At 45.3% G+C, this 22,013-nt stretch overlaps 2 protein-coding genes across 7 annotated transcripts in view; both read right to left on the minus strand.

The window, feature by feature from the left end:
* Positions 1 to 7,038, minus strand: part of LOC143111792 (sodium/potassium/calcium exchanger 3-like) — a 21,261-nt gene extending 14,223 nt beyond the window's left edge. For both annotated transcript variants that reach the window (XM_076274051.1, XM_076274050.1), the window contains exons 1-2: positions 6,597 to 7,038; positions 3,471 to 3,581 (exon numbers count right to left, since the gene is read on the minus strand). In XM_076274051.1, coding sequence (XP_076130166.1) covers positions 3,471 to 3,581; positions 6,597 to 6,705 — 220 coding nt within the window. In that variant the 5' untranslated portion in view covers positions 6,706 to 7,038. The remainder of the gene's footprint in view (positions 1 to 3,470; positions 3,582 to 6,596) is intronic.
* A 4,622-nt stretch (positions 7,039 to 11,660) lies between these two features.
* The window catches only part of sipa1 (signal-induced proliferation-associated 1), a 41,792-nt gene continuing 31,439 nt past the window's right edge, over positions 11,661 to 22,013 (minus strand). For 3 of the 5 annotated variants that reach the window (XM_076274567.1, XM_076274566.1, XM_076274568.1), the window contains exons 12-16: positions 20,686 to 20,809; positions 18,964 to 19,062; positions 18,365 to 18,455; positions 17,276 to 17,354; positions 11,661 to 14,070 (exon numbers count right to left, since the gene is read on the minus strand). In XM_076274567.1, coding sequence (XP_076130682.1) covers positions 13,927 to 14,070; positions 17,276 to 17,354; positions 18,365 to 18,455; positions 18,964 to 19,062; positions 20,686 to 20,809 — 537 coding nt within the window. In that variant the 3' untranslated portion in view covers positions 11,661 to 13,926. Of the gene's footprint in view, positions 16,963 to 17,275; positions 17,355 to 18,364; positions 18,456 to 18,963; positions 19,063 to 20,685; positions 20,810 to 22,013 lie in introns of all 5 variants that reach the window. The other 2 variants (XR_012984702.1, XM_076274569.1) reach the window with 2 other exon arrangements.

Genomic DNA, 22,013 nt, shown 5'->3' on the forward strand with positions numbered 1-22,013 from the left:
GCAGAGCGGGGGCATGAGGGTCGCTGTGATGTGAACTCACGGGTTAGGGAGTGTGCTACGCTGATCTTGTTCTTGCCTATGCACCTGCAAGCGCATGTAAAATGGCAGCACAGTATTTTCCTTTAACACACAGCTCAGGATAGCTATGCCCAGATCTAAGTCTGATGTATGAGTGTAGTGTGCGTGAGAGAGAAAAAGGAGAAATAGAGGGAGAGAGACAGAGAGAGAGAGAGAGAAAATTAGTGAGTGAGTGAGTAAGTGTGTGAGAGAGATGTTATCGATCGAACAATCAGCAAAACCTTGGCATCCAGCTAAGATATTGAGTGAAAAACACGGCAGAGCAGTATCAGACATCAGTGGAGAGAGATAGAGATAGAGAGAGAGAGAAAGAGAGAACGACAAAATGACAAGAATGAGAGAAAGAGAGAGCCTGTGCTACATTTGTCAACATGACACTTCTATTTCCTTTCAATTTTGAGGTTTGTGTGAAATACATAAAGTTTATTTTTGTCTCTATATCCTCTAGGAGTGTATGTATGTGAGGAGGGCACTACTTCTCAGCACAGAGCTCAGAGCACGCCATCGTGCAGCTGACCAAACCAGCGGCTGCCGGCAGACCCCTCGCAGAGAGAGAAAATCTGTTTTTCACTCGCTCCTTCACCGCCAAGCTGAGCCGGTGAAAATTAAGGTCAATTAAGGTCAATACCTGGCAATCAGAAAAGAGGCGAAACTCACATTAATCTCCGCCCACATTCCCATGTCACATGATCTCATCCATCACGTAACAACCGCTGTGTGAGTAGGTAGGTGGCCAAATTACATGCCAGCCGAGATTAGCAAACGCTCTGCATCTCTTGATCTCACAAACTAGATGTGTTGAGTGAGTGCCTGTTCAGCACACACAGAAACAAAGTGCCTAATGAGGTTTTGTTATTTAGTACTATCAAACCAGACATCTAGCCAATACATTTATACATGGGGAAAAATGAAAGAGAGAGAGAGAGATGTGATGAAGAAAAAGTCACATATCAGGGACTACATGTACATATAAAAAACCCTCATGAGCTTGATTCCCAAACATTTCATGAGACCACCCCTTTTATGCTGAAGGTCTGTGCTTTCAATGATGATGAATTACTCCCTTGACAATACAGCAGGATTTTGAAGGGATTTTTTTTATTAGAGTGACTAATATACCAAAATATCTCAATGGAAAATTCATCAGTTCAATGAAATGGCCCGTTTGGCTGCCAAAGCAAGCATAGAGAAGGAGCACTGGGACCATCATTATTGACACCTCTAAAAATATATATTTTTTGTTGCTGTTGGTGTTGTTCATCTGTTCTTTTTATACAGGGTGGCATGTCTAAAGCTCCACTCTTTGAGCGCTAGGAATACAGACTTTCAAAATTTAGCATTCAGTTGCCTAGCAACAGCGGCCTCAAAGGGTACTCGGCTGAAGATGGGGGCTGCCGTCTCGCTTCTTTTTTTTTTCAAAAGAAAGCAGACAGCAAGAATATGAGAGGAAAGAGAGAGCTGGAGAGAGAGAGAGAGAAAAGAGAAGGAGAGAGAGGGAGAGAGGGATGTAGGGAGAGGGAAGGATGGATTATCCTCCAATCAGCCAGCTAAGATTCCTGGAGGGCAGAGTGAGATGCTCGATTAGACTGTAGTTACATAATCACAGGGAGTAATTCCACTCAGTGGGGACAGAGATTACTACACTAGTGGCTCTGGGCACTTCTGTCACAAAACGAATAACTGCCAATGAATTGATGACCGCCTTGCTGCCCTCAGAATAGCTTTCTATCATTATGTTTTGATTGCAAGGCTCTCCTGGCGGATAAACTGTACATAATAACAAGGCTAACAAATTATCACATGGCTGATTCTTTCAATGCTCTCCTTCCATTGTCTGTTTTTCAACGTTACCTTAACTCTTCTGTTATTTCATTTCACCTTTTTGTTACTGTAGGATTTCAACCTGTCAACCTGCCTGTCATCAAACTCCCACAATCAACTCAAAAGGAGGCAGATTGGCCAGGCATTGTGAAATCTGTCCTGCTATCCCTGTACATCTACATCCACATCTTTCTGCTCCACTATCTGCATTTCCCCAGAGGTGACATGGCAGTAGAAGAAACACCAGCTTTTTTTTCTCCTGCCTCGTTGTATTCAGGATACCCACAGCAAGCTGACAGGGCAGCTCAATGGGACGGCGAAACTCACCTTTGATGTAGGCCTCCGCTGGAAATACACACGCCAAGGTGTTTTCCTGGGATGACAAATGTTACACAGCCCAGACACAGGAGCTGGCAGGTGGACAGATTCCAAATGAGCGCCGCGTCGCAGGTGCTCCATTGAGAGCACAGAGCTTCCCCGCTGGTTCTGGGTACTTTTCCAGAGGTGGATTAGCAGATGCATGCAAAACAGGGGCGACGACATGTTTGCCGACATGAAACACTTTGTGGTTTTATTTTGGTAATCGAGACACCATTCTTGATCTTGTTCCATAAGGTTTCAAAATATCACAAGAAGCTGAAGAACTGAATGTCATAATCCCCCCAGTTCATGTCTCAACACTCTTGTGATACATTTCCGGTCATTCACATAATGCATTTATTTTACATTTATGAACTGTCCTAATGAACTAGTCATCGCTTGACGCTGAAATGTTCATAAAAGCATCCCCTTGCATGCCTCTTTTGTGACAAGCCCAGTTTGAAAGTATGAATGACCTCCTTCCTCTACACATGGAAATAAACTCTTTCTCCAGTATACCCAGAGAGTGAACCGACGGCCAATAATGTTTTCTGTTGTAACACAATAATATGTGAATTTTCCAGCCAAGATAATGTTGCAAGTGTCTTTTTTTATGAGTCTTATCTTAGTGTGGAGAAGCATGGTGTGGAGCAGACTTTTAGTGACCCAACAGTCCACCTCTGTGTTTACTTACTGTTTATCTATTTCTCTCATTCTTCCATTGCACAAGCCTGGCATGCTCCTGAAAGCACTCTCCGTTGAAAACTCTCCCCTTCGCGCTGGCTGCCAAGTTTGTGACGCTCTGTTTACAGAACATGGATTCCTGACAACCACAAGCATTGGTCCAAGACGACCTTTGCCGTGTAATTGTAAAGGAGAGGAGGTTTGCGTACACAGGAGGACATGTTCTTGCACACACACACACACACACACACACACACACACACACATACACACACAATCTATCACTTCAACTGCAACCAAACTTCACGTTTTGTTCACTGAAAAAGGTGGACAAGCGAAATATGACTGTCCACCAACACTGTGCCAACAGCTCTCCCTGAGTGGAGAACAGTACTGGAGGTAGTAAAGTACAGTATCTCCAGCACTGGCTGTCCACTGGGTCATGGGCAGTGTCTTGTGAGGGGGTGGGGGTGGGGTGGGGCTGCGGGCAGCAGAGAGAGAGAGACAGAGTGACAGCAGGTCCTCACCTCCTGAGTGGTGCTCTTCTATGTGGTGCTCCTCAGTGATGCTGTGATTCTCCTGAAGTATCCTCCGGCTGGACCACTCTTGCCTGGACAGTTCGTCTGAGGATTTTGTTTCTGTGTTTGAAAAAAAAAAGGCAAATTAAGAGAAAGTTGAAGAATCTTACAGTCAACAGTGTACATCTGAAGTGTGTATTTACACAACGGGCTAACTACCTAAAATGCTCTCACACAAACCACCTTTTCTCACATTTGTGTGGGATGTTCTGGAGCACACAACACATAGTAGGCTACATTGCCTTGACAGCTAGTGGACAAGTCTGGGGGGTTTATTTATTTCTTCATCATGTGACCACATACTGTACTGTTACAATGAATTTATGTACCATTTATGAATTACAACAAAAGTTACCTTTGAAAAACATACCTCAAAAAGAGGCAAATTGTTATATAGTGTTGCTTTGACATATGATTAAATGGATATAATTGCAATTGTACAGATGAAGCAAAGATATCAGTGCTGTTCTCTCAGTTCAGTGTCACTCTCACTGAGATAACACAGCATACCCTGTCCCTTGCTTGTCTCTGTATACAATGAGTTGCATTGGAGATTCCATTCCATAAACCTATATAAGGCGAAAGAGTCAACACAAAGACCTTTGCAGATTATATCTGCAGCCTGCACAGGGTTGTGATGACATTGACCCCATACCAAGAGCAGCGTGGAGGACTATCAGTCCTCTGAATCACCCACCCACCCACCCTCACACAGACTCACCAGACCACACAACTATACTCTGCAACCCACCTCCAACACAACCAACTTCTCCCAGTTCAATCAGTTAATCTCACAAGCTGGTGTCTCTCTTGGCCATGAATGACAACAAAAGAAGGGTGACTGGGGGGGCGCTGTGGTGCAACTGGCTACAGCACCCATACCACATTTGGGTCCAAGTGCCCACAGGGGCCCAGGTTTGAGCCCGGCGCGGGTCATTTCCCGATCCCACCCCATCTCTCTCTCCCACTTGCTTCCTGTCCCTCTCTTCACTATCCTGTCAGAATAAAGGCAAAAAGCCAAAATATATGCTTTTAAAAAATGCCTTTCATGTCTGCCAATGATGAACCTGAAGGACATAAAATTCTAATGAGGCTCCAGGCAGGGCAGACAGCATATGTGTAATGACAAACACACACACACACACACACACACACAAGACTGTGGGTAATGATCACGGCATGGCATTTAAGATTCCTTTTAAAGCACAGACAAGTTGCTCTAAACAACAGAAGAAGAAGAAGAAGAAGAAGAAGAAGAGGGAGACCTGTAAGGGGGAGGAAGAAGAATATCTTGTTTATGCATTTTTTAATGATCGACACACTGCGGATTTGCATTGTCACAAATCAACAATAGACTCATCTGTCTGCCTGGGCTGCACACTTAATATTCCATCATGCCAAAGCATCTGAGCGGCAGTATGGCTTTAAGCCAGTACTAAACACGGAATAAATCTGAAGAGAACTCCCTTTAGGTGTTAACATGCCACTCAGATGGACTGCTGCTTAATGGTACTGGGTGGATATTGTGCAATTTGAATAGTAGCCTAATGATCTCAGTCCATCTGTCTGATTTGAATGGAGAGAGCAATAATAAGAGTCAGATGAATAGGATGACAATGGAGGCAATGATGGATTTGGAGAGCATAAAGAGAGAGTGGGCAGGAGCCCCCGGCCGTAAGAACTGCAATGACTATTACCTCAGAGGACATAAACCGCAATACGTTTTTTTCCCTCTGAACATTTCATGAAGGGGTTTACACAGTAGAGACCTAGGCTTTCACACACACAATCACACATAGAAGGCCAACTCATGTAGCCACAGTCACACAGGTACACACACCGACACCCACACACACGGAAACACAAGCTCACATACACATACTCACAGAGGCATGCAGGTGTGCACACACATATACACACACACGCACATGCATACACACGCACACATGCACACGCACATGCACGCACGCACACGCACACACACACATTCATTCACACACGCATATGCACAAGCACATGCACACACACATATGCACACTCACACACACACACACACACACACACACACACACACACACACACACACACACTGCACCTACAGCACTCTCGGCCAGTTCCTGACTTCTTTTCTGTGTACTGCCTTAAATCAAAAGGATAAGCTGATCACCTGTGGATTTATTGTTGAGGTTTTTTGTCAGGTCCTAATTAAAGAGAACCGATAATGGAAATCAGCAGGAGCTGTGGGAACACAAACTAAGACTCCAGAGACACTAATCCAAACATTAATCATCTCTCTCTCTCTCTCTCTCTCCCCCCATCTCTCTCTCGTAATTGTACTCTTTCTTTCCCTCTCTCTCTTCTTGCTCACTTTCCAAGAAATCCCAATAGTGATTGATGAACCCCTCTGACACTCTTTTGTAGTCTATATCAACAACCAATGGTTGTGTCATCACATTTCACATCACGTTTCCAGTATCACTTTGCATTGTGCATTCAATGAGGATGTCCATCGCTAAGTAGCACATATCCTACAATACACCAGTGTGATGCAGGGGTGGTAGCAGATGTGGATGATTGAGGTCCAGGGGGAATCTCGGGATGTGAGTGGAGTCCTAATACGTAAGGTGTTTTAATGGTGTGACGCAGGTGTGAGAATCTAAAGGGTGGAGAGCTGAGAGTGTGGAAAGCCAAAAATACCATCATATCTCCTCAAAAATGACAAACCCACCAACCCTCCACAATGGATGTTTCCATGGGTGCATTCTGAATATCAGAATATGATAACTTGAATTACAATGTTGTTAGTTTAACCAAATAGATAGAATTTTGTTTCACAAAAATATAGGCTACTGAAAATATATTGATAATATCCTGATGGGACCATGATGGAGTGTTTCTCACTCTAACATGCTATCCTTTGGATTTTTGTTCTGTATCTCCATAAATAAAACCAATCAAAATTGATAATTTTCATAAAGTATTTTGTAACTGTGGTTTTCAGGAGGTCATTTAAGTCTTGTGCCGTGATTAGTTGACAACATTGGTATATGGGAATTACTTTAAAATGAGACTCACCTGTCAGGTACATGACCTGTGCGAACCAGACGACAGCGAGCAGAGCAAGGCCACAGCAGCAGAACCGCTGGAACGGCCGCCGTCTTCTGGTCCTGAGCACCGCCTTCATCCCGACGTCGCTTTCAGTTACTCCCGTCGGAACATAGCCTGTCACAGCAAGAGGCAGTTCCGTTCCCACTTTGGAGGCTATCTCACGGCTCTTCCTGGAAACTTCTCTTCTCGGTTAGCTGTTTCTGTGCTGTGTAGTTTTTTATATATTCATACATCCCCCTCTTGATTCGTTTCCCAGTGTTTAAGTCTATCGCATTGTTCCGGGTAGTAAACACATCCAGAAGATTACAATGCCTGTTGTTCTATGAAGCAACAGTCGGAGCTACCATAAACTGTGCATGTTTAACGAGCCACAGTTGCAAATGCAGATTTACTCACATATCATCGGGTCAGTGTGGATGTAGTGAGTCGGTTATCTCGCTCCTATCCCTCCTCCTCTCCCCCTTTACTCACACCACTCCCACCCTTGCGCTTAGGTCGTGCCAATGGTCGGGTTCCCTTGCACACGAAATAAGGATTCCACTAGGCGGCGACAGCAAAACAATTTGTAAAGGGAAACATCAAACAAGCACTATAGGGTCTATTTTATCAGCGTTAATCTACGTCAGATAATGTATTACATGCAGGGATGTAGTGAAGGCTAAAAGCAAGTAAACACAGTTTATCCACCTTTGAAATGTCAGAAATAAAGTTTATCCACCTCTTATTAGAGTTTATCCACCTCTCAAAAAGTTTATTCACCAATTGCAACTTTTAACATTAACAGTCACACTGTATTATCCACATTCACAATATGTACACTCTTCAACACTTAAGGAACCATGTAATACCACTGGTATTGTTTTAAGCATTGGACAATAACCTCCACCATCATCAAACATGTTCTGAACGCCTTCAGACCTCACCGAGATCTCATAATTCATAGTTTACTCACCTCTTATTTTACCGCTACACCCTGATTACATGCCATTAAAAGTGTACCTACTTGATATGCACATGAATCAATCTCGTTTGCCATCGGACATAGGCTAATGAAATGAATTTCAATCTACCTCAGAAAATTCCCACCCCGCTCCCACTTTTAGCCCAGACTGTGAAATTCTCTCTCCGCCATGCCTGTGTTTATAGAACATTGATGACTCAAATGCGTTATGCAGCATGCAGAGGCCCTTAAGCTCTTGATCCATGTCTGAGGCACGTTTTACTTTGGCCCGTGGAGATCCAGCAGAGCTCTCCAGACCCAAATAAAGACATAAGCCAGGGGTATTGTTGTCAACAGCCGCACCACAGGTGTCAGGGTATGAAAGACAAAGTGCTGTGCTGGGCCAGGTTGTTTAGTAAAACCTTCCAGGAGATGTAATCCAGGGAAGTGTTTGCGTTGTGTTGACTTAAAGGCAAAATGGATAGTTCTTCTACTATAAATGATAATCTGCCTCTAAAATGAATGAATCCTGATGGCCAATCAGAGGTGTCTCAGCTTCTGGTGAGTGTCTCTCTCTCTCCCTCTGTGTCATATGGGCATGAGAATCTTAATAAACCTGTCAGGGTGTTGAATCACTAAAGATGACTAGCTACACGCACAGTGGACATGTTCCTTTGATCCGCCACATCAATTTTTATGCAATCGAAAAGTCTTTAGATAGGGCCTGCTGCTGTATGTGATAAAAATGCTCAGATGAAACCTCCACCTAAATAAAATCAGGTCCATACTTTCTGCAATTGTTTTGTTAGCTCTTGTTTAGCCCCAGCTCATAACATCATAGTTCAATTAGTGCCAGAGTTATGTGATTCCCCGTGTCAACTGTGCCTGTGCTAGTGTACTGTAGTTTCCCATGCTGTGTCCAATGTATTATTGGTGCAGTAATATTGGAAGTGGAAAAGCCGATCAGAGAGATCAATGAGAGATTCAAAATCTAATGAGAGATTTCATTTTTCTTAAATTCCAGCTGTGTTTTAGTCCACACAGTTAAACCCCATGAGAATACAATAGTTAACACTGGGAAGATTTATACCAACGTTTATACCACTGGTTTGGCCAATGTATCCACTTTTACTTCTGACTGCTTATTGGTGATACAAGTTGATTTAAAACATTACAGTTGGTCATAAGTAACTCTAAAATGCTTGTTTTCAGCCTGGATGTTCCCTGCAACTGTTGACACAATCAGGTGACAGTAGTGCAGCAAATGATATTCAAAGAACTGCACAATTCAAACACTTTTGGCATTATCATATCAATGGGATTTGGTGCTGCCATGTTTGATTTCATCTTTCTGTCTGATGTAGGAGCGAGAGAGAGAGAGAGAGAGCATGAGAGAGAGAGAGAGAGAGAGAGAAAGAGAGCACTTCCAGCTTTGAAGTCCAGGCCCTGTGTGCAGTGCACCATCACCATCTGATTAGCCGCAGTGCATTGGGAGAGATGGTTTGTGCAGGATTGAGGGGGGATATAATTACTGAACTGTGATGGGATCTACATTTTATGAACAGAGCTCTTGTTTGTTCAGAGCGCACAAAGGCACATTTGACAACGTCCAAAAACACAGGCCAGATATTTGTACAGATACAGGATTGTTTTTATTGCCAGGAGCCCTCCAGTCAAATACATGAACAACACTTCCAACGCTTTCCTTATCTGCGCAGACATACAGAAGACTAACTGGAGAGGTTTGATACTGTTGTCAGATCCACAGCCTGTGAACCTGGTCTCCTCCACTGTGCTGCAGGCCTCACAACTGAGTACATGGCAGAGTATTGTGCAGTGCTGTGTATGACTGTACGTGTGTGTGTGCATGTGTGTGTTTGTAAGTGTCTGTGTGTGTTTGGGTGGTATGGGTGCCACTCAATGTGACCAAGGCATCCTCAGCACTGTCTAACACCCCCCCCCCCAAACTTATTTAACTATGCCTCTGCCCCCCTATGAAACCTGCACAACTGCGCATGTCACAACAGCCCATGTGATGATATTGCTCCTCCCTCCAGGAGCACAGGCTTGGTGGATGTATCCTCATGACCACCACCATAATCATCACCATCATCATCGTCTTCTGCGTGTGACTACTGAGAAGCTTCTCTGTCTTATGCTGAGGTACTACACTCAATGAGGAGTTTCTGTAACAAACTGAGGTGAGAGCAGTTGAAGAAGAGGGAGAATGACAGAAAAAGAAACAACCAACACAAACTGACGCATGATGTGTGAAGAAGGAAAACATTAAACCAGACACCTTAAGGAGCGGAGTTTGGGGTCAGTTGGTCGTGGGGCTTATAAATCGGATCTGAGATAAGACTTTATACCCGCTCTGAGAGTAGGGCAGAGTTACTGAGAGATTGTTCTGTGGTTTCGATTCCTCTGCTTGCAGCGTTCACACTTCCCTACTAAGTGGCATTTCATCACCTATGGACTTTTAAAGTGCACAAAATGCAAATGTTTGTTGTTTTGCACAGATCACACTGAATCATATGACAATCTGTAATAGCATAACATGACAACACTGAATCAAAAAGTCTAAAACGCTCCAAAAAGTCAAACATAGCTTAAACAGGATGTTTGTGACTGGTTTAAATGCATGGTTAACAACAATGAGATAAATACAATCTTGAAATATCCAAGCAACAATTTGACAGGCCTTCTGTCCCAAGAAGAGGCCAACTCTTGTCATGACACAGAATGGAAGACTCTAGAAAACGTTGGAAAACTCCTTCATTGAGTCGCTTGGTGTCATCATTTTTATGAAAGAGCATCTGTACATCAGAAGACAATTTGAAATGCCGTGAAATTTAAATGAAAAACTAAGCATGAATAGAACCCCATAAATTGTTAATAAAGTAGGCACAAAATCTAAGAGTTAAGCCTTCACATTTTCCCATAGGTGATGAATCTTCCCCAACCTCTTGGGGGAAAATCCAAGGTTTATCCATTAAGGCATACCTCACGACATACAAGATCTTTGTGATACATGGGTTCTGAGCATTGAATGGAAAGCTCAAAAGGTTTATAATAATTTATATTATCACTACTAATGTAAAATAATGTACTATATTCAAACATAGTTTAACAGTTTCCTTATGTCTTTTGCAAGTGACATATTTAACTTACAGTATGTGACTTTTGCAAACTAATATCTCCAGGAGGAACACAAACAGAAACTTCCTATAACTTTCAGTTCAGTTGCACATTGATTTGCTGAGCCTTCCCTTCAGCACTAAGACATCTAACAAGGAGTTCCACATTTGCAAGATTAATAAGTTATTACATTTTTTTACATACATACACACATACAGAAGGGGAAACCCGGAAGTTGCTTGGTGCATTCTCGTGCTTAAAACAACCTCCTACAATCTATGTAACTATACAGCACAAAGTCAAACATAATAGAAATCTTGTACAAGGCCATTTCACTAATTAAACCCAACTAAGCATCACGTTCTGCAACAATTTCAATCAAATTAGTTTGAGCACATATCTGCACAAATGCCTTGCTTTGGAGGGCGTGCGCAACTGGAGTGTACTACTCATCACACAGAGCCATTCAGCTGTACATGTCTTCACATAGAGATAAAGATATAGATTTTATAATTTAATCTTAATATTTTATCTTATTCTGCTGGTACCGGTTAATCACAGTGACTCAAAAATAAACTTAAAAATGACAAGAGGAAGTAAAAGACTTATTTACAACAAGAGGAAGTAAAAGACTTATTTACAACATATAGTATACACTGATATTTCATTATTACTCAGCATTTGCTTGGAATCCCTTTCAGAGATTGTGAGTAGCTGTATCATGGATTGTGATGGTGTGTGTCTATACATGTATGTGTGTGTGTGCCAATATGTGTGTGTGTGTATGTGTGTGTGTGTGTGTGTGTGTGTATGTATGTGCTGGCTCAGCCAGGGTGTGTGAGTAGGGGTGAAATACCCTGGCATCTGCAGGCAGGATATCTGGGGATGAGGGTAAATGAACCGGGGGGCGAGTACACTATCGGCTCCACCATCTGACACTTATCTACCCCCCCCCCCCCCCCCACACACACACACTTTCCCCCAAATACCCCCTCGCACTGAACCTGAAGGTGAGGTAAGGGGTGAGAATCCACTCATTTTTCAACAAGGCAAAAGCAAAATGGGTAAAGCCACACATGTACTGTGTTCCTATAACCAAATGAAGGCCATGCCAGTGTGAGCAAAAACAAACGCAGACCAACCAGCAGACCACCACGGGAAAAACACCTTCTCTCTTCAGCTTCTTTTCAAGTGCGGTGCTTCTTAGGCATAAAATAACAGACTTTTGAGTTCCTTTTACAATAAAATGTCCCTTTAAGTAGGAGCGCAAACATAATGACACTCATAATAATAAAAAATGGCTCAGTTAAATTGTTCATTTGAAGAAATACCACACAATTTCAAGTCATTTCCCTTTACAGTACATTTCCTTTTGTTGCGGTCCTGCAGCAAAATGGCTGTGTTTGGCGATTCCCCTTGTGTCCACCGGGGGCGATATTGGCAGGCACAAGGGCTGCACAAAGAGAGTTCCTGTTGAGGCCCACAGGCAGGCCCCTGTACTTCCATCTCCGCAGTGACGCAGGCAGGGTTCCCCTTCACATCCCAACCCCAAAGAGCCAGTACTCTCCATGAGTCAATCGATCCCTTTTGAAATGTTTCTCAACTGACCCATATGGGTAGCATCCCCCTCCCACCCAAAGCACACACTCACTCACACACATACACAGTCACACACACACACACTCATGGTGTGGTCTGTAGCAGAGGCCAGAGGAGAGAGGATTTGGTAGTTGGTACATGGTTTGGTCGAGTCAGTCCATTGCTAGAGTTCCCACGAAAAGCAGGGGCGAGTGAACAAGTCTGTCCAGAACAGCACCACGTCCATACAAGAGAGTGGGAGAGCCACTGTCCCTCCAGCTACACCTCACTGTTGTCTCTTCAGCATAGGCTGTGTTCCTGTGTGTTTGTGAGAGAGAGAGTGTGTGTGTGTGTGTGTGTGTGATTGTGTATTAATGTGAGCAGAAGACACCGGACACCTTCGGTCAGGGCAGAACGCTCCTCATCTCAGGCCGAGTCGTTGCATATTTAGGCTGACGTGCGCAGAGGGAAAGGAAATGACAAGTCCTAGTTGTGATTGGACAGGTAAAGGGGAAGCCAGGCATCTGCAAGGGCTCGGGGGCCCGCTGTAAATGAGTTTTGTTTTCAGCTCCACTTTTGAGTCAATACCCATCAGGCACACCAATACTGTACAAGAGACCTGTTCAGCAACTGCTGTCAGCTCCGATTTTCCTATTTGTTTGGCTTTACTGGCAATGTGTTCCCCTCAGTTTCCCAAGGAACAAATGCTATTCTGCCCCACTGGTCTGTAATGTGGACCGATAAGTACTATGGTCCCAGGACACACGTAACCCATACGTAAACACCTGTACACATTACTTATTTGAAATAAGAAACCTCCCTCAACCTGTCCCTGCCCGTTTAAACAATCAGCAACAGGGATTCAAATGTTCTTGAATGGACTGGACTGAGCGGACGGAATAGAATAAACGGTCTCCATTCTGTAGCAGGACATAATATAATACCTATGTACTGATATAGCATGTATTAGAATGCTAATGCATTGTTCCCAACTTTATTTTTTTTGTCAATTGATGTAAGTGTAATAAATATGTGAGGTCCCATCTGTAAATACTTTAATTGAGACTGATAATCTACTGCGAGCCTGTGGTCTGCACTAAGAACCTTCCCTACGACGGTGAGTATATATATACATGCGTTTTTGTGTTCATGGGTTTGAAGAGATATAAAGGATGGAGGCTGCCTAGTAAGGGGAGTGAGACACTTCTGGGCAGGCATTTATGAGCTGTCTGAACGTAGGACAGCACACTGCACACGGCATCTCCATGCATCCCAGATGGTTTCAGGTTGCGGCACTAATCTGGCCCAGACCTGGCGCAGGTCAGGAGTGGACTCATTTGGAATCGTTTCAGAGTCAACCGCCACCTGGGCCTGCTAGAGCTATGTGAATAGTTTGGTTGTTTAGTTGCTTGTTTGGTTGGTTGGTTGGTGGATTGCTGGGCTAAGCAAGTCTAGCAGTTTTTATTTTGTTTTGTTTTGTATTGTTTAGCGTGCACTGACTGCACTCATATGTGTGTGTGTGTGTGTGTGTGTGTGTGTGTGTATCAGTGTGGGCCTATGGAAGTAGGTCCTGGGAAGCAGGCTGCTGGATTGGGAGGGGTCCCTGTGGCAGCGGTTGCCGCGGCGGCAGCGGCAGCGAGGCTAGCAGGGCTTGTTGACATTGCACAAGAGCTCGGTGACTTTGATGAGGCGCGCCACGGTGCTCTGGGACTCCTCCTGCAGCCGCTGGTTGTTCTGCCTGAGACTCTGCACCTCTGCCTGCAGCACTGCCTTGTCCTCCTTCTCCTGCCAGGGGAGCGGCACACAAGAACAGCCCACCATAAGAGCTCCCGCACGGGCAGAGAGGGGAAGGGGTTGGGGGGAGGGAGGGGTGGAGGAAAGGGAGGACAGGGACTAAAAGAGGATGAGTGTGGTGAGATGGACAGAGACAGAGAAAGATGAAGAAGGGAGGGAGGAGAGGCAGGACATCTTATACTGCCAAATTTGACTCTACAGCTGACACACACAGACACACACACACACACACACACACACACACCCACCCTCACACTTTCAATTCCAACATAGAGGAGGTATATCAGATAGACAAGCGCGCCCGCGCACACACACACGCACACACACACACACACACACACACACACACACACACAAACACAAACACACACACACACACACACACATACACTGAACAACCCCTTCATTACTACCAACCCCTCCACACACAGTTCTATATAGGTGATTTGGCTGCTGAAAATGGTACATACACAGATGGAAAATATACAGGGTTTTAATGAAAGATTTACTGTGAACACAATCATTTCAAATGTTCAAAGGAAAACCTGATTATTATCATATTGCATATATGTGCACAAAGTTTGTAATCAGGCCTGAAATAGGAAACCATAATCTCCCAATGCAACACGACTGTAATTAATCATTTCTAGTTAAGCAGTCCAGCCTAGTTACACTGCAGGGATGCATGAGAACAGTGGAAATCCACAGAGAGGTCAAATTACCCTCATCTTGCATTTTTTATCGCTATAACTTGCAGATTTGTATTCCACAGTAAGCCTTTCATGAGCCTAACACACACACACCCCTCCCACACAAACACACACACACACACTAAAAAAGAGCTTATTTGTCCTCTCTCCTTTTCCTTTGTGATCTCTCACAGGAAGGAAGAGCGAACTGGACAAGTTTAGGCCAGGTCACCCCCGTTCCTGTCCGATCTATACATAGGGAGAGGAAGGGGGACACGTGGCTTTATAAATGAGCAGGACCCAGGACACGGGCATGAGGGACAGGAAAGTGGACAGGAAGTGGACAATGAAGTGATGGGGAGACAGAGAGAGATGGTACACGACAGACAAACCAGAGCTACAGGAAACGTCAGCAGCTTTAAGGGGTCAAATCCATTATCTAAGGCAGCGTATCCAAATCACTGCTTTTCACCATTTACTCCATGCTTTCCATTTAGATTTACTACAATAAATGATTTCGTATGCCATAGGGTACCGGTAATTTGTATGGCATAGTGTAATTTGTATGGCATAGTGTAATTTACATGCCATAGTTTCAGGGAAATTCACAATATAAGGTCCAACTGTACATAACATACAAGTGGAGGGCAATTTCTTAGCCATACTGTAGCTCTGACATGTGAGGAAACTGACTGGTTGATCACTGAGTTCTTATTAGATGAAGCTTAATGACAGAGTAGATGAGGTTAGATGGGTATTATCATCAATCTGGGCAGTTAATCTAACCCTTGCCAGCGCGTTGGACGGATGGCATGAGAAATGTATGAGAAAATGCCCCCCGCTATGTGAGACATTTCATAACAATCAGGAAAAGAAGCTTTGAGGGAGGACATTTTGCTAGATGTTTGGATTTCAGTCAGAGAATTCTTTAGTGCTAAATCCATTGAGCAGGTTACGTGTATACTAGGCCAGCTGTATATGCAATGGAGTCTCTTAGTTCTGAAGGACTGTGGAACCCTCCATGGGCAACCGTGCTCACTCTCCCAGGTGCAGGCTAGCCAGTGGACATGACCTCGAAACAGACTGTCCCATACAGTCTCCTCTGGTAGACCAAGTCCATACACATGCATGTCATAATGCCTCATTGGTCTTTCATAACATATACATGTGACATTTCGTAATATGCATGTGATATTTCCTGTATATGTGTCTCTAGATTGATGATAATACAATGTTAATGGTGAGTCACCATAAAGGGAAGTGGTTACGGAGAAGAAAGTGGGTTAGGACTTGTTAGAGGCACTTTAGAGGGCTGAGGAGTTCTTATAGAGAAGTTCGGTTTGCCGGATTCTAGAACTGTGGCTCAGGAACCCAGTGGGGAGAACAGCATTTGCACTTAAATCCTTGGAGCCTTGCACACTAGATTGGATACTGTGGCCTCCTGCTTAGCAGTGGTCTTCCACTGACACTGTGTCTTCTCGGGGGAAATTTGGTGCGAGAAAGTGGAACCGTGCCCTATTGCTGAATTGGAAATGACTTAGCTACTTAAGTGTCACCTGGTGGCCAATGAGAGAGGGATTTAAAAAATACATGGTGCTGTGTTTTCTCTCTCATTTTCTTTCTCTCTTCGCCTCTCTGTCATTCCCATTTTAGCACCAAGGTGTAAAAGCTTGGGGGAGCTGCCTCCTGAGCATAGAGCTTTTTCGTGTAAGTCGTGTGGGCTGCAGATGAGTTGTGTGTATTTTTAGTCTCTCGTCACTGCGTTTCTACCGCCTCAACCCCCTACCTGGTAGAACTGTGGGAATGTGTGAGTGTGTGTGAGTGTGTGTGTGTGTGTGTGTGTGTGTGTGTGTGTGTGTTGGTGTGTCTCTCATGACAGAGGGAGGTTGCTCATATCCAATCTGCTCTCCAATACTCCACGGCATGTTAGGAGTGCTTGTCTTGGTGTGTGTGAGTGTGTGGGTGTGAGGGTGTGCTTTAGTAGCTCTACTCACTAGGCAATCTGGTGATGTGTTATTGAAGAGGAGGAGATGGGGGGGGGGTTGTTTTTCGTTTTTGTTTTTGAAGCGCAACGGAGGAGAAATGCTCGTGGTGTACTTGCCTCGACTGCCACTGGTCGCTTAGTGTTGAGAGAGTGAGCATGGCTGCCCAGTGTCCCTCCAGCCATCTTCTCTCATCATCTCCTCTGTTCACCCTGCCCAATGACAAGACAGGTTTCTTTTGCTTGGCCCGCCCTACCACTATATCCCTCTGTCTGATTGGCTCAGTAATGTAGCAATCAGGGTCTGGTTTGTAGGTGGTAAGGAAGGGGTGGGCTTCAAGGGATTGGGAAGGGGAAGGGTTTGGGTGGGAGTGGGGGTGGGGAGTGTGGGGGGGGGGGTTGTCTGGAGAGGGAAACGAGTGGCGGTGGGAAGAAGGGAAGGGGTGGGGGGGAATCACTGGGCGGGCAGGATGCTGTGATGGGGGTCAGGGGTCGGGCTGTGGTTGACCATCTGCACTGGCAGTACCTTTTGGAGGTCATCCTGCAGCCGTTTCAGCATGTCCTCCAGCTGGGACACCTTCTCCTCAAGGTGGCCAGGAGAGTCACTACAGAGAGAGAGAAAGAGAGAGAGGGAGAGAGGGAGAGGAAATATGACAGGAGAGGAAAGAGAGGAGAAGAGAAGAGAAGAGAAGAGGATGCATATTTAATCTGATTGGCCAATCTGGATCAGCCCGTATATAATATAATTTACAGTAATAAGACAGGAACATTATGTGACATAGGGATGTGTGTGTGTGTGTGTGTGTGTGTGTGTGTGTATTTGTATGTGCGCACATGTGTGTATGTGTGTGTGTGTGTGTGTGTGTGTTGCTGTGCGTGTGAAGAAGACAGCAAGCAGGCAGACAGACAGAAATGCTCCATCATTGAATCAGATCCTGTTGTAACAGAGAAGAGATTGAGTCCAGTACTCCAGGCGGGTCACCCAGAGACCACAGACCGCGAGAGAACGAGCGAGCGAGCGAGCGAGAGAGAGAGACAGACGGAACCATTGAGTCAGGCAGCGTTAGACAGAGACAGAGCCAGAGACATGCCTTTAGAGTGACTCAGAGGGCACATGGAGGGACTTCACCAGTGGGGGTGAGCAGGAATAAGAATGAGAGAGGAAATCACCTCCTCTAATACAGTGGGCTTGGGGTGAACCTATTCCCTCATGCTATTTGCTCTCTGATTTCTGTCTGATTTCCAGTCAGTGTTATCAAGCCAATGCATTTGGCCCATCAAGTCAGACTATCCTGGGATGTTAGCTCTGTGTGTGTGTGTGTGTGTGTGTGCGCGTGCGTGTGTGTGTGTGTGTGCGCGTGCGTGTGTGTGTGTGTGTGTGTGTGCATGCATATGTATATAATAGTATAATATGTGCATGTGCAGTATATAGATATATGTTAGTGTGTGCACGACACAGAGAGAGGAGGAGGGAGGTAAAGAGAACTAATGAGAAACAATGATGACCGCCACACTGTCGTCACCAACCACACTGACTCAGAGTGAAACTGTCACAGGTTAAGGCTTCGGTGGTCATAGTCCAGTGACCGACACATGCTAGAGACGGCAAGCCCACCTATCTTTGACGTCCCTCAGCTTGGCATCGGACTGCCCGGTCAGACCGTGAGCTTCAGCGGAGGCCTGGCTACCATCTCCTGGATTCCGGTCTGCAGGGGGTGGAGGGGGGATTAGTCAGTGTTAGTCAGACTCTCTACAGGGGCCCACTACACACACACACACACACATACACACACACTCGCCTGAGCCTCCCACACACTGCAGCACCCAGTGGTGCAAGCATGAGTTCAAGTTTGTCTTTTTTACACACACACACACACACACACACACACACACACACACACACCCACACACACACACACACACACACACCCACACACACACACCCACACACACACTCAAAGGATGAGAGGAAACACTGCAGAGGTCTCATTACATGGCCCATTAAATAGCAAACTATAGGAAATGAAGTCTCTAGAATAACAACCTCTCTGCTTCTCCACAGCTTTACTCATGGGCTCCATCTCAGAGGATGAAACAAATGCCGGGCTCCCTCTAAACCATACATGGGCAACATACGGCCCGCGGGCCACATCCGGCCCGTGGGCTTTCCCTGCCTGGCTCCCTCTAAACGCTACCCCTCCTTTCACATCTCACCTTCTCTTGACAGCGCCTCCAGGATGCTTCGACAGGCTGTGGCCAAGTCAGAAATGGACTGCCATTCCTCTTCAGTAGAGTCTGTTGTCTCTGAAAGAACTGGGAAGAAATACACACATTTTTAAGTTATGATATTTACAGGAGAGTAATACAATGTTTCCACATGAGCAATGAAATGTGGAAGAGAACAGGTGTTCCAGACTAGTTCCACAGAAAGATGCTTACTGATGCTACTGATAGAATGCAGTGATCATAAGTGCATTACGTTCAGTACAAAATCTTATTATCCTTAGAAAAACGCCTACATCACTCCCTAACAAACCAAAATTGGCTGTAGCCACATACAGCCACCAGAGGGCACTTTCAGCTCACACTGACAGCAGAACAGCCAGCCTCAACCATGAGGAGCAGTCAACAACAGCACCACGGTCTATTCAGCCTGTCAGCAGAGCGGTGGTGATACTGTGGAGAGGCAGTCACAGTAACTCACACACACACACACACACACACACACACACACACACACACACACACACACACACTTCCTCCACGCCAGTTCAAGCATTCACTCAGCAGCAGCAGTGGAGGCTGGGGGTCTGGGGTAGAGAGGGGAGCGGACCTGGGGGCCGCCCCAGCAGAGGGGCAGCAGATGGCCCAGAGGACCCCTTGATTTGGGGCAGTCTGAGTCCCCACCCCGCCCTGCCTGCCCCCATCTGTCTCTCCTTTAGTCTGGAGCTGGTGGGGGTGCTAGCACAAGGGACTAGGGTGTGTGTGCGCGTGTGTGTGTATGTGTGTGCTTGTGTGTGTGTGTGTGTGTGTGTGTGTGTGTGTGTGTGTGTGTGCTTGTGTGTGTGTGTGTGTGTGTGTGCTTGTGTGTGTGTGTGTGTGTGTGTGTGTGTGTGTGTGTGTGTGTGTGCTTGTGTGTGTGTGTGTGTGTGTGTGTGTGTGTGTGTGTGTGTGTGTGCTTGTGTGTGCTTGTGTATGTGTGTGTGTGTGTGGAGTCGGGGGGTGCTGAACAATATTGGGTAAGAGGATCGAGGGCAGTGGAGATGAAAGACCCAGGGACAAAGAGAAACAGGGGAGGGGCTGGATTATGTGGAAAGGGGGGTTTTAGGGGAGAAAGGGTCTGATGCTGCTCAAAAGATGGGCTCAATTACACAATTTTGGGCAGCACGGGTATTGTTCAGTTGCAGGCACACACATTTCTGCCCACTGCAGTCTGTGCTGTTGCTGTGCACACCAAAACCACCACTTACAGTACATTTACCAACCATATGATAATGTTCCACTGCTGCTAACCCTGTCAACAACTCACACAAAGAAACTCACATCACGGCAGAATCGAAGCCAGCGAGACACATGCTCACCCACAAAGACTACATCACTAAACACACACACATCGGTGGTTCTCATTTAAATTGACCAAATACAGCAGCTCTTCTCTATCAAAACTATTCACTTTAACATCTGCATCAATTTATGACCCACAGAATAGACAGATATTACCTGAGCGGTCATGGAATAGAACAGGAGAGAACAGAGTAGGGGACAAGCCATAAGTTGGAGTTGATAAATGATAAATGCTAAATGCTAAATGCTAGGCTTATTTATGCTCAACATATAGATACGATTAACGACAATTTACAGATAAGGACAAAAAGGGAGCATAAATGAGCGTTAACAGGACAGCTGGCCAGATGGAGGGACAGAGATGGAACTCACTCTTAGTGATGGAGTTGTGCAGGCTCATGGCTCTGGAGTTGCGCTCGGCTCGGTCCATGCACTCAGAGCGGGCAGTGGGCTTGCTGGCCGACGCCTTCTCCTCGTTCAGCTCATCCAAGCCAAACTGCACGACACGCAGAGAAAGACAGAGACCGACAGGAATGTGAGCCAGTATTGTGTAACACAGTGACTTGTGTAGAACGGCTCCTTTTCAACCTACAAAGCCTACTTCTTTTGCGCTCAATATCAAATAATGGCAGGCAAAGCATTAGGAAATATTTACAAGTGAAAGAGGATTTACTCAAGGGATTTAGCAGTGAAACGAAGAGTGATGACCAAACTGTCAAATTAGTCACTGATTATCATTTCCACTGGTTCTTAGCCAGACACTCTGCAATCTCACTCTGACGGGAAAGAGACCGAGGAGACAGATACCGGCTATCTGACAGACACATCTTCACACCAGAGCTGTGTGCGTTTCACAACTGTGAAACTATAACTACAACAGACACACAGCTCTGAAATGAACCTGATAATTCAGCATTTGTAATGAAAACCACACATGTTCTGATATTGCCATGTCTATTTCATGCTTTATCTAGATTTCCTGTGTGTGTGTGTGTGTGTATGTGTTTGTTTGTCCATCAATAGCCTTTATTGTGAAGCCCGCCAAAAGCAGGAAATAAACTGTGGTATTTTGTACAAGCCCAGGTTGTACTACACAAAGCGAAACAGATTGAAGGTCTTATTTTAAACAGGCTGCGGAAGAGGCAGAGCGTCCGTGGCAAGGCTGAATTGAGTCATCATCAGTGACAGACAGAGCTGGTGACGTGCTACGTCTTACACATTAATGAAGCACTACAGTAAGAGGAACAGAGCTCCAGGGGAAACTGTAATGAAGCACTACAGTAAGAGGAACAGAGCTCCAGGGGAAACGCAGCTCCTCTTCTCCTCTGCCAATACGCCCATAAGGTGAATGTATGAAATCACATCACTCTCTTTCTCTCTCCTTTTCTCTCTGTATGAGTCCCTCCCTCTCTCTCTTTCTCTTTCTCTCTCTCTGTCTATCCCTCAATATATACAATCTCTCTCTCTCTCTTTCTCTTTTTCTCTCTCTCTCACTCACTCTGCATGTGTGTGTGTGTGTGTGTGTGTGTGTGTGTGTGTGTGTGTGTGTGTGTGTGTATGAAAGAGAGAGAGTGAGTATGTGTGTGTGTGTGTGTGTGTGTGTGTATGTGTGTGTATGTGTGTGTGTGAAAGACAGAAAGTGAGTATGTGTGTGTGTGTGTGTGTGTGTGTGTGTGTGTCTGAGTGTGTGTGTGTGTGTG

Source organism: Alosa pseudoharengus, unplaced genomic scaffold, assembly GCF_046254945.1.
Source record: "Alosa pseudoharengus isolate Yale_2024_CS ecotype anadromous, Long Island Sound unplaced genomic scaffold, YU_APseudo_1.1 YU_APseudo_1.1_scf_8, whole genome shotgun sequence".
In the NCBI taxonomy this organism is placed as follows: Eukaryota; Metazoa; Chordata; class Actinopteri; order Clupeiformes; family Clupeidae; genus Alosa; species Alosa pseudoharengus.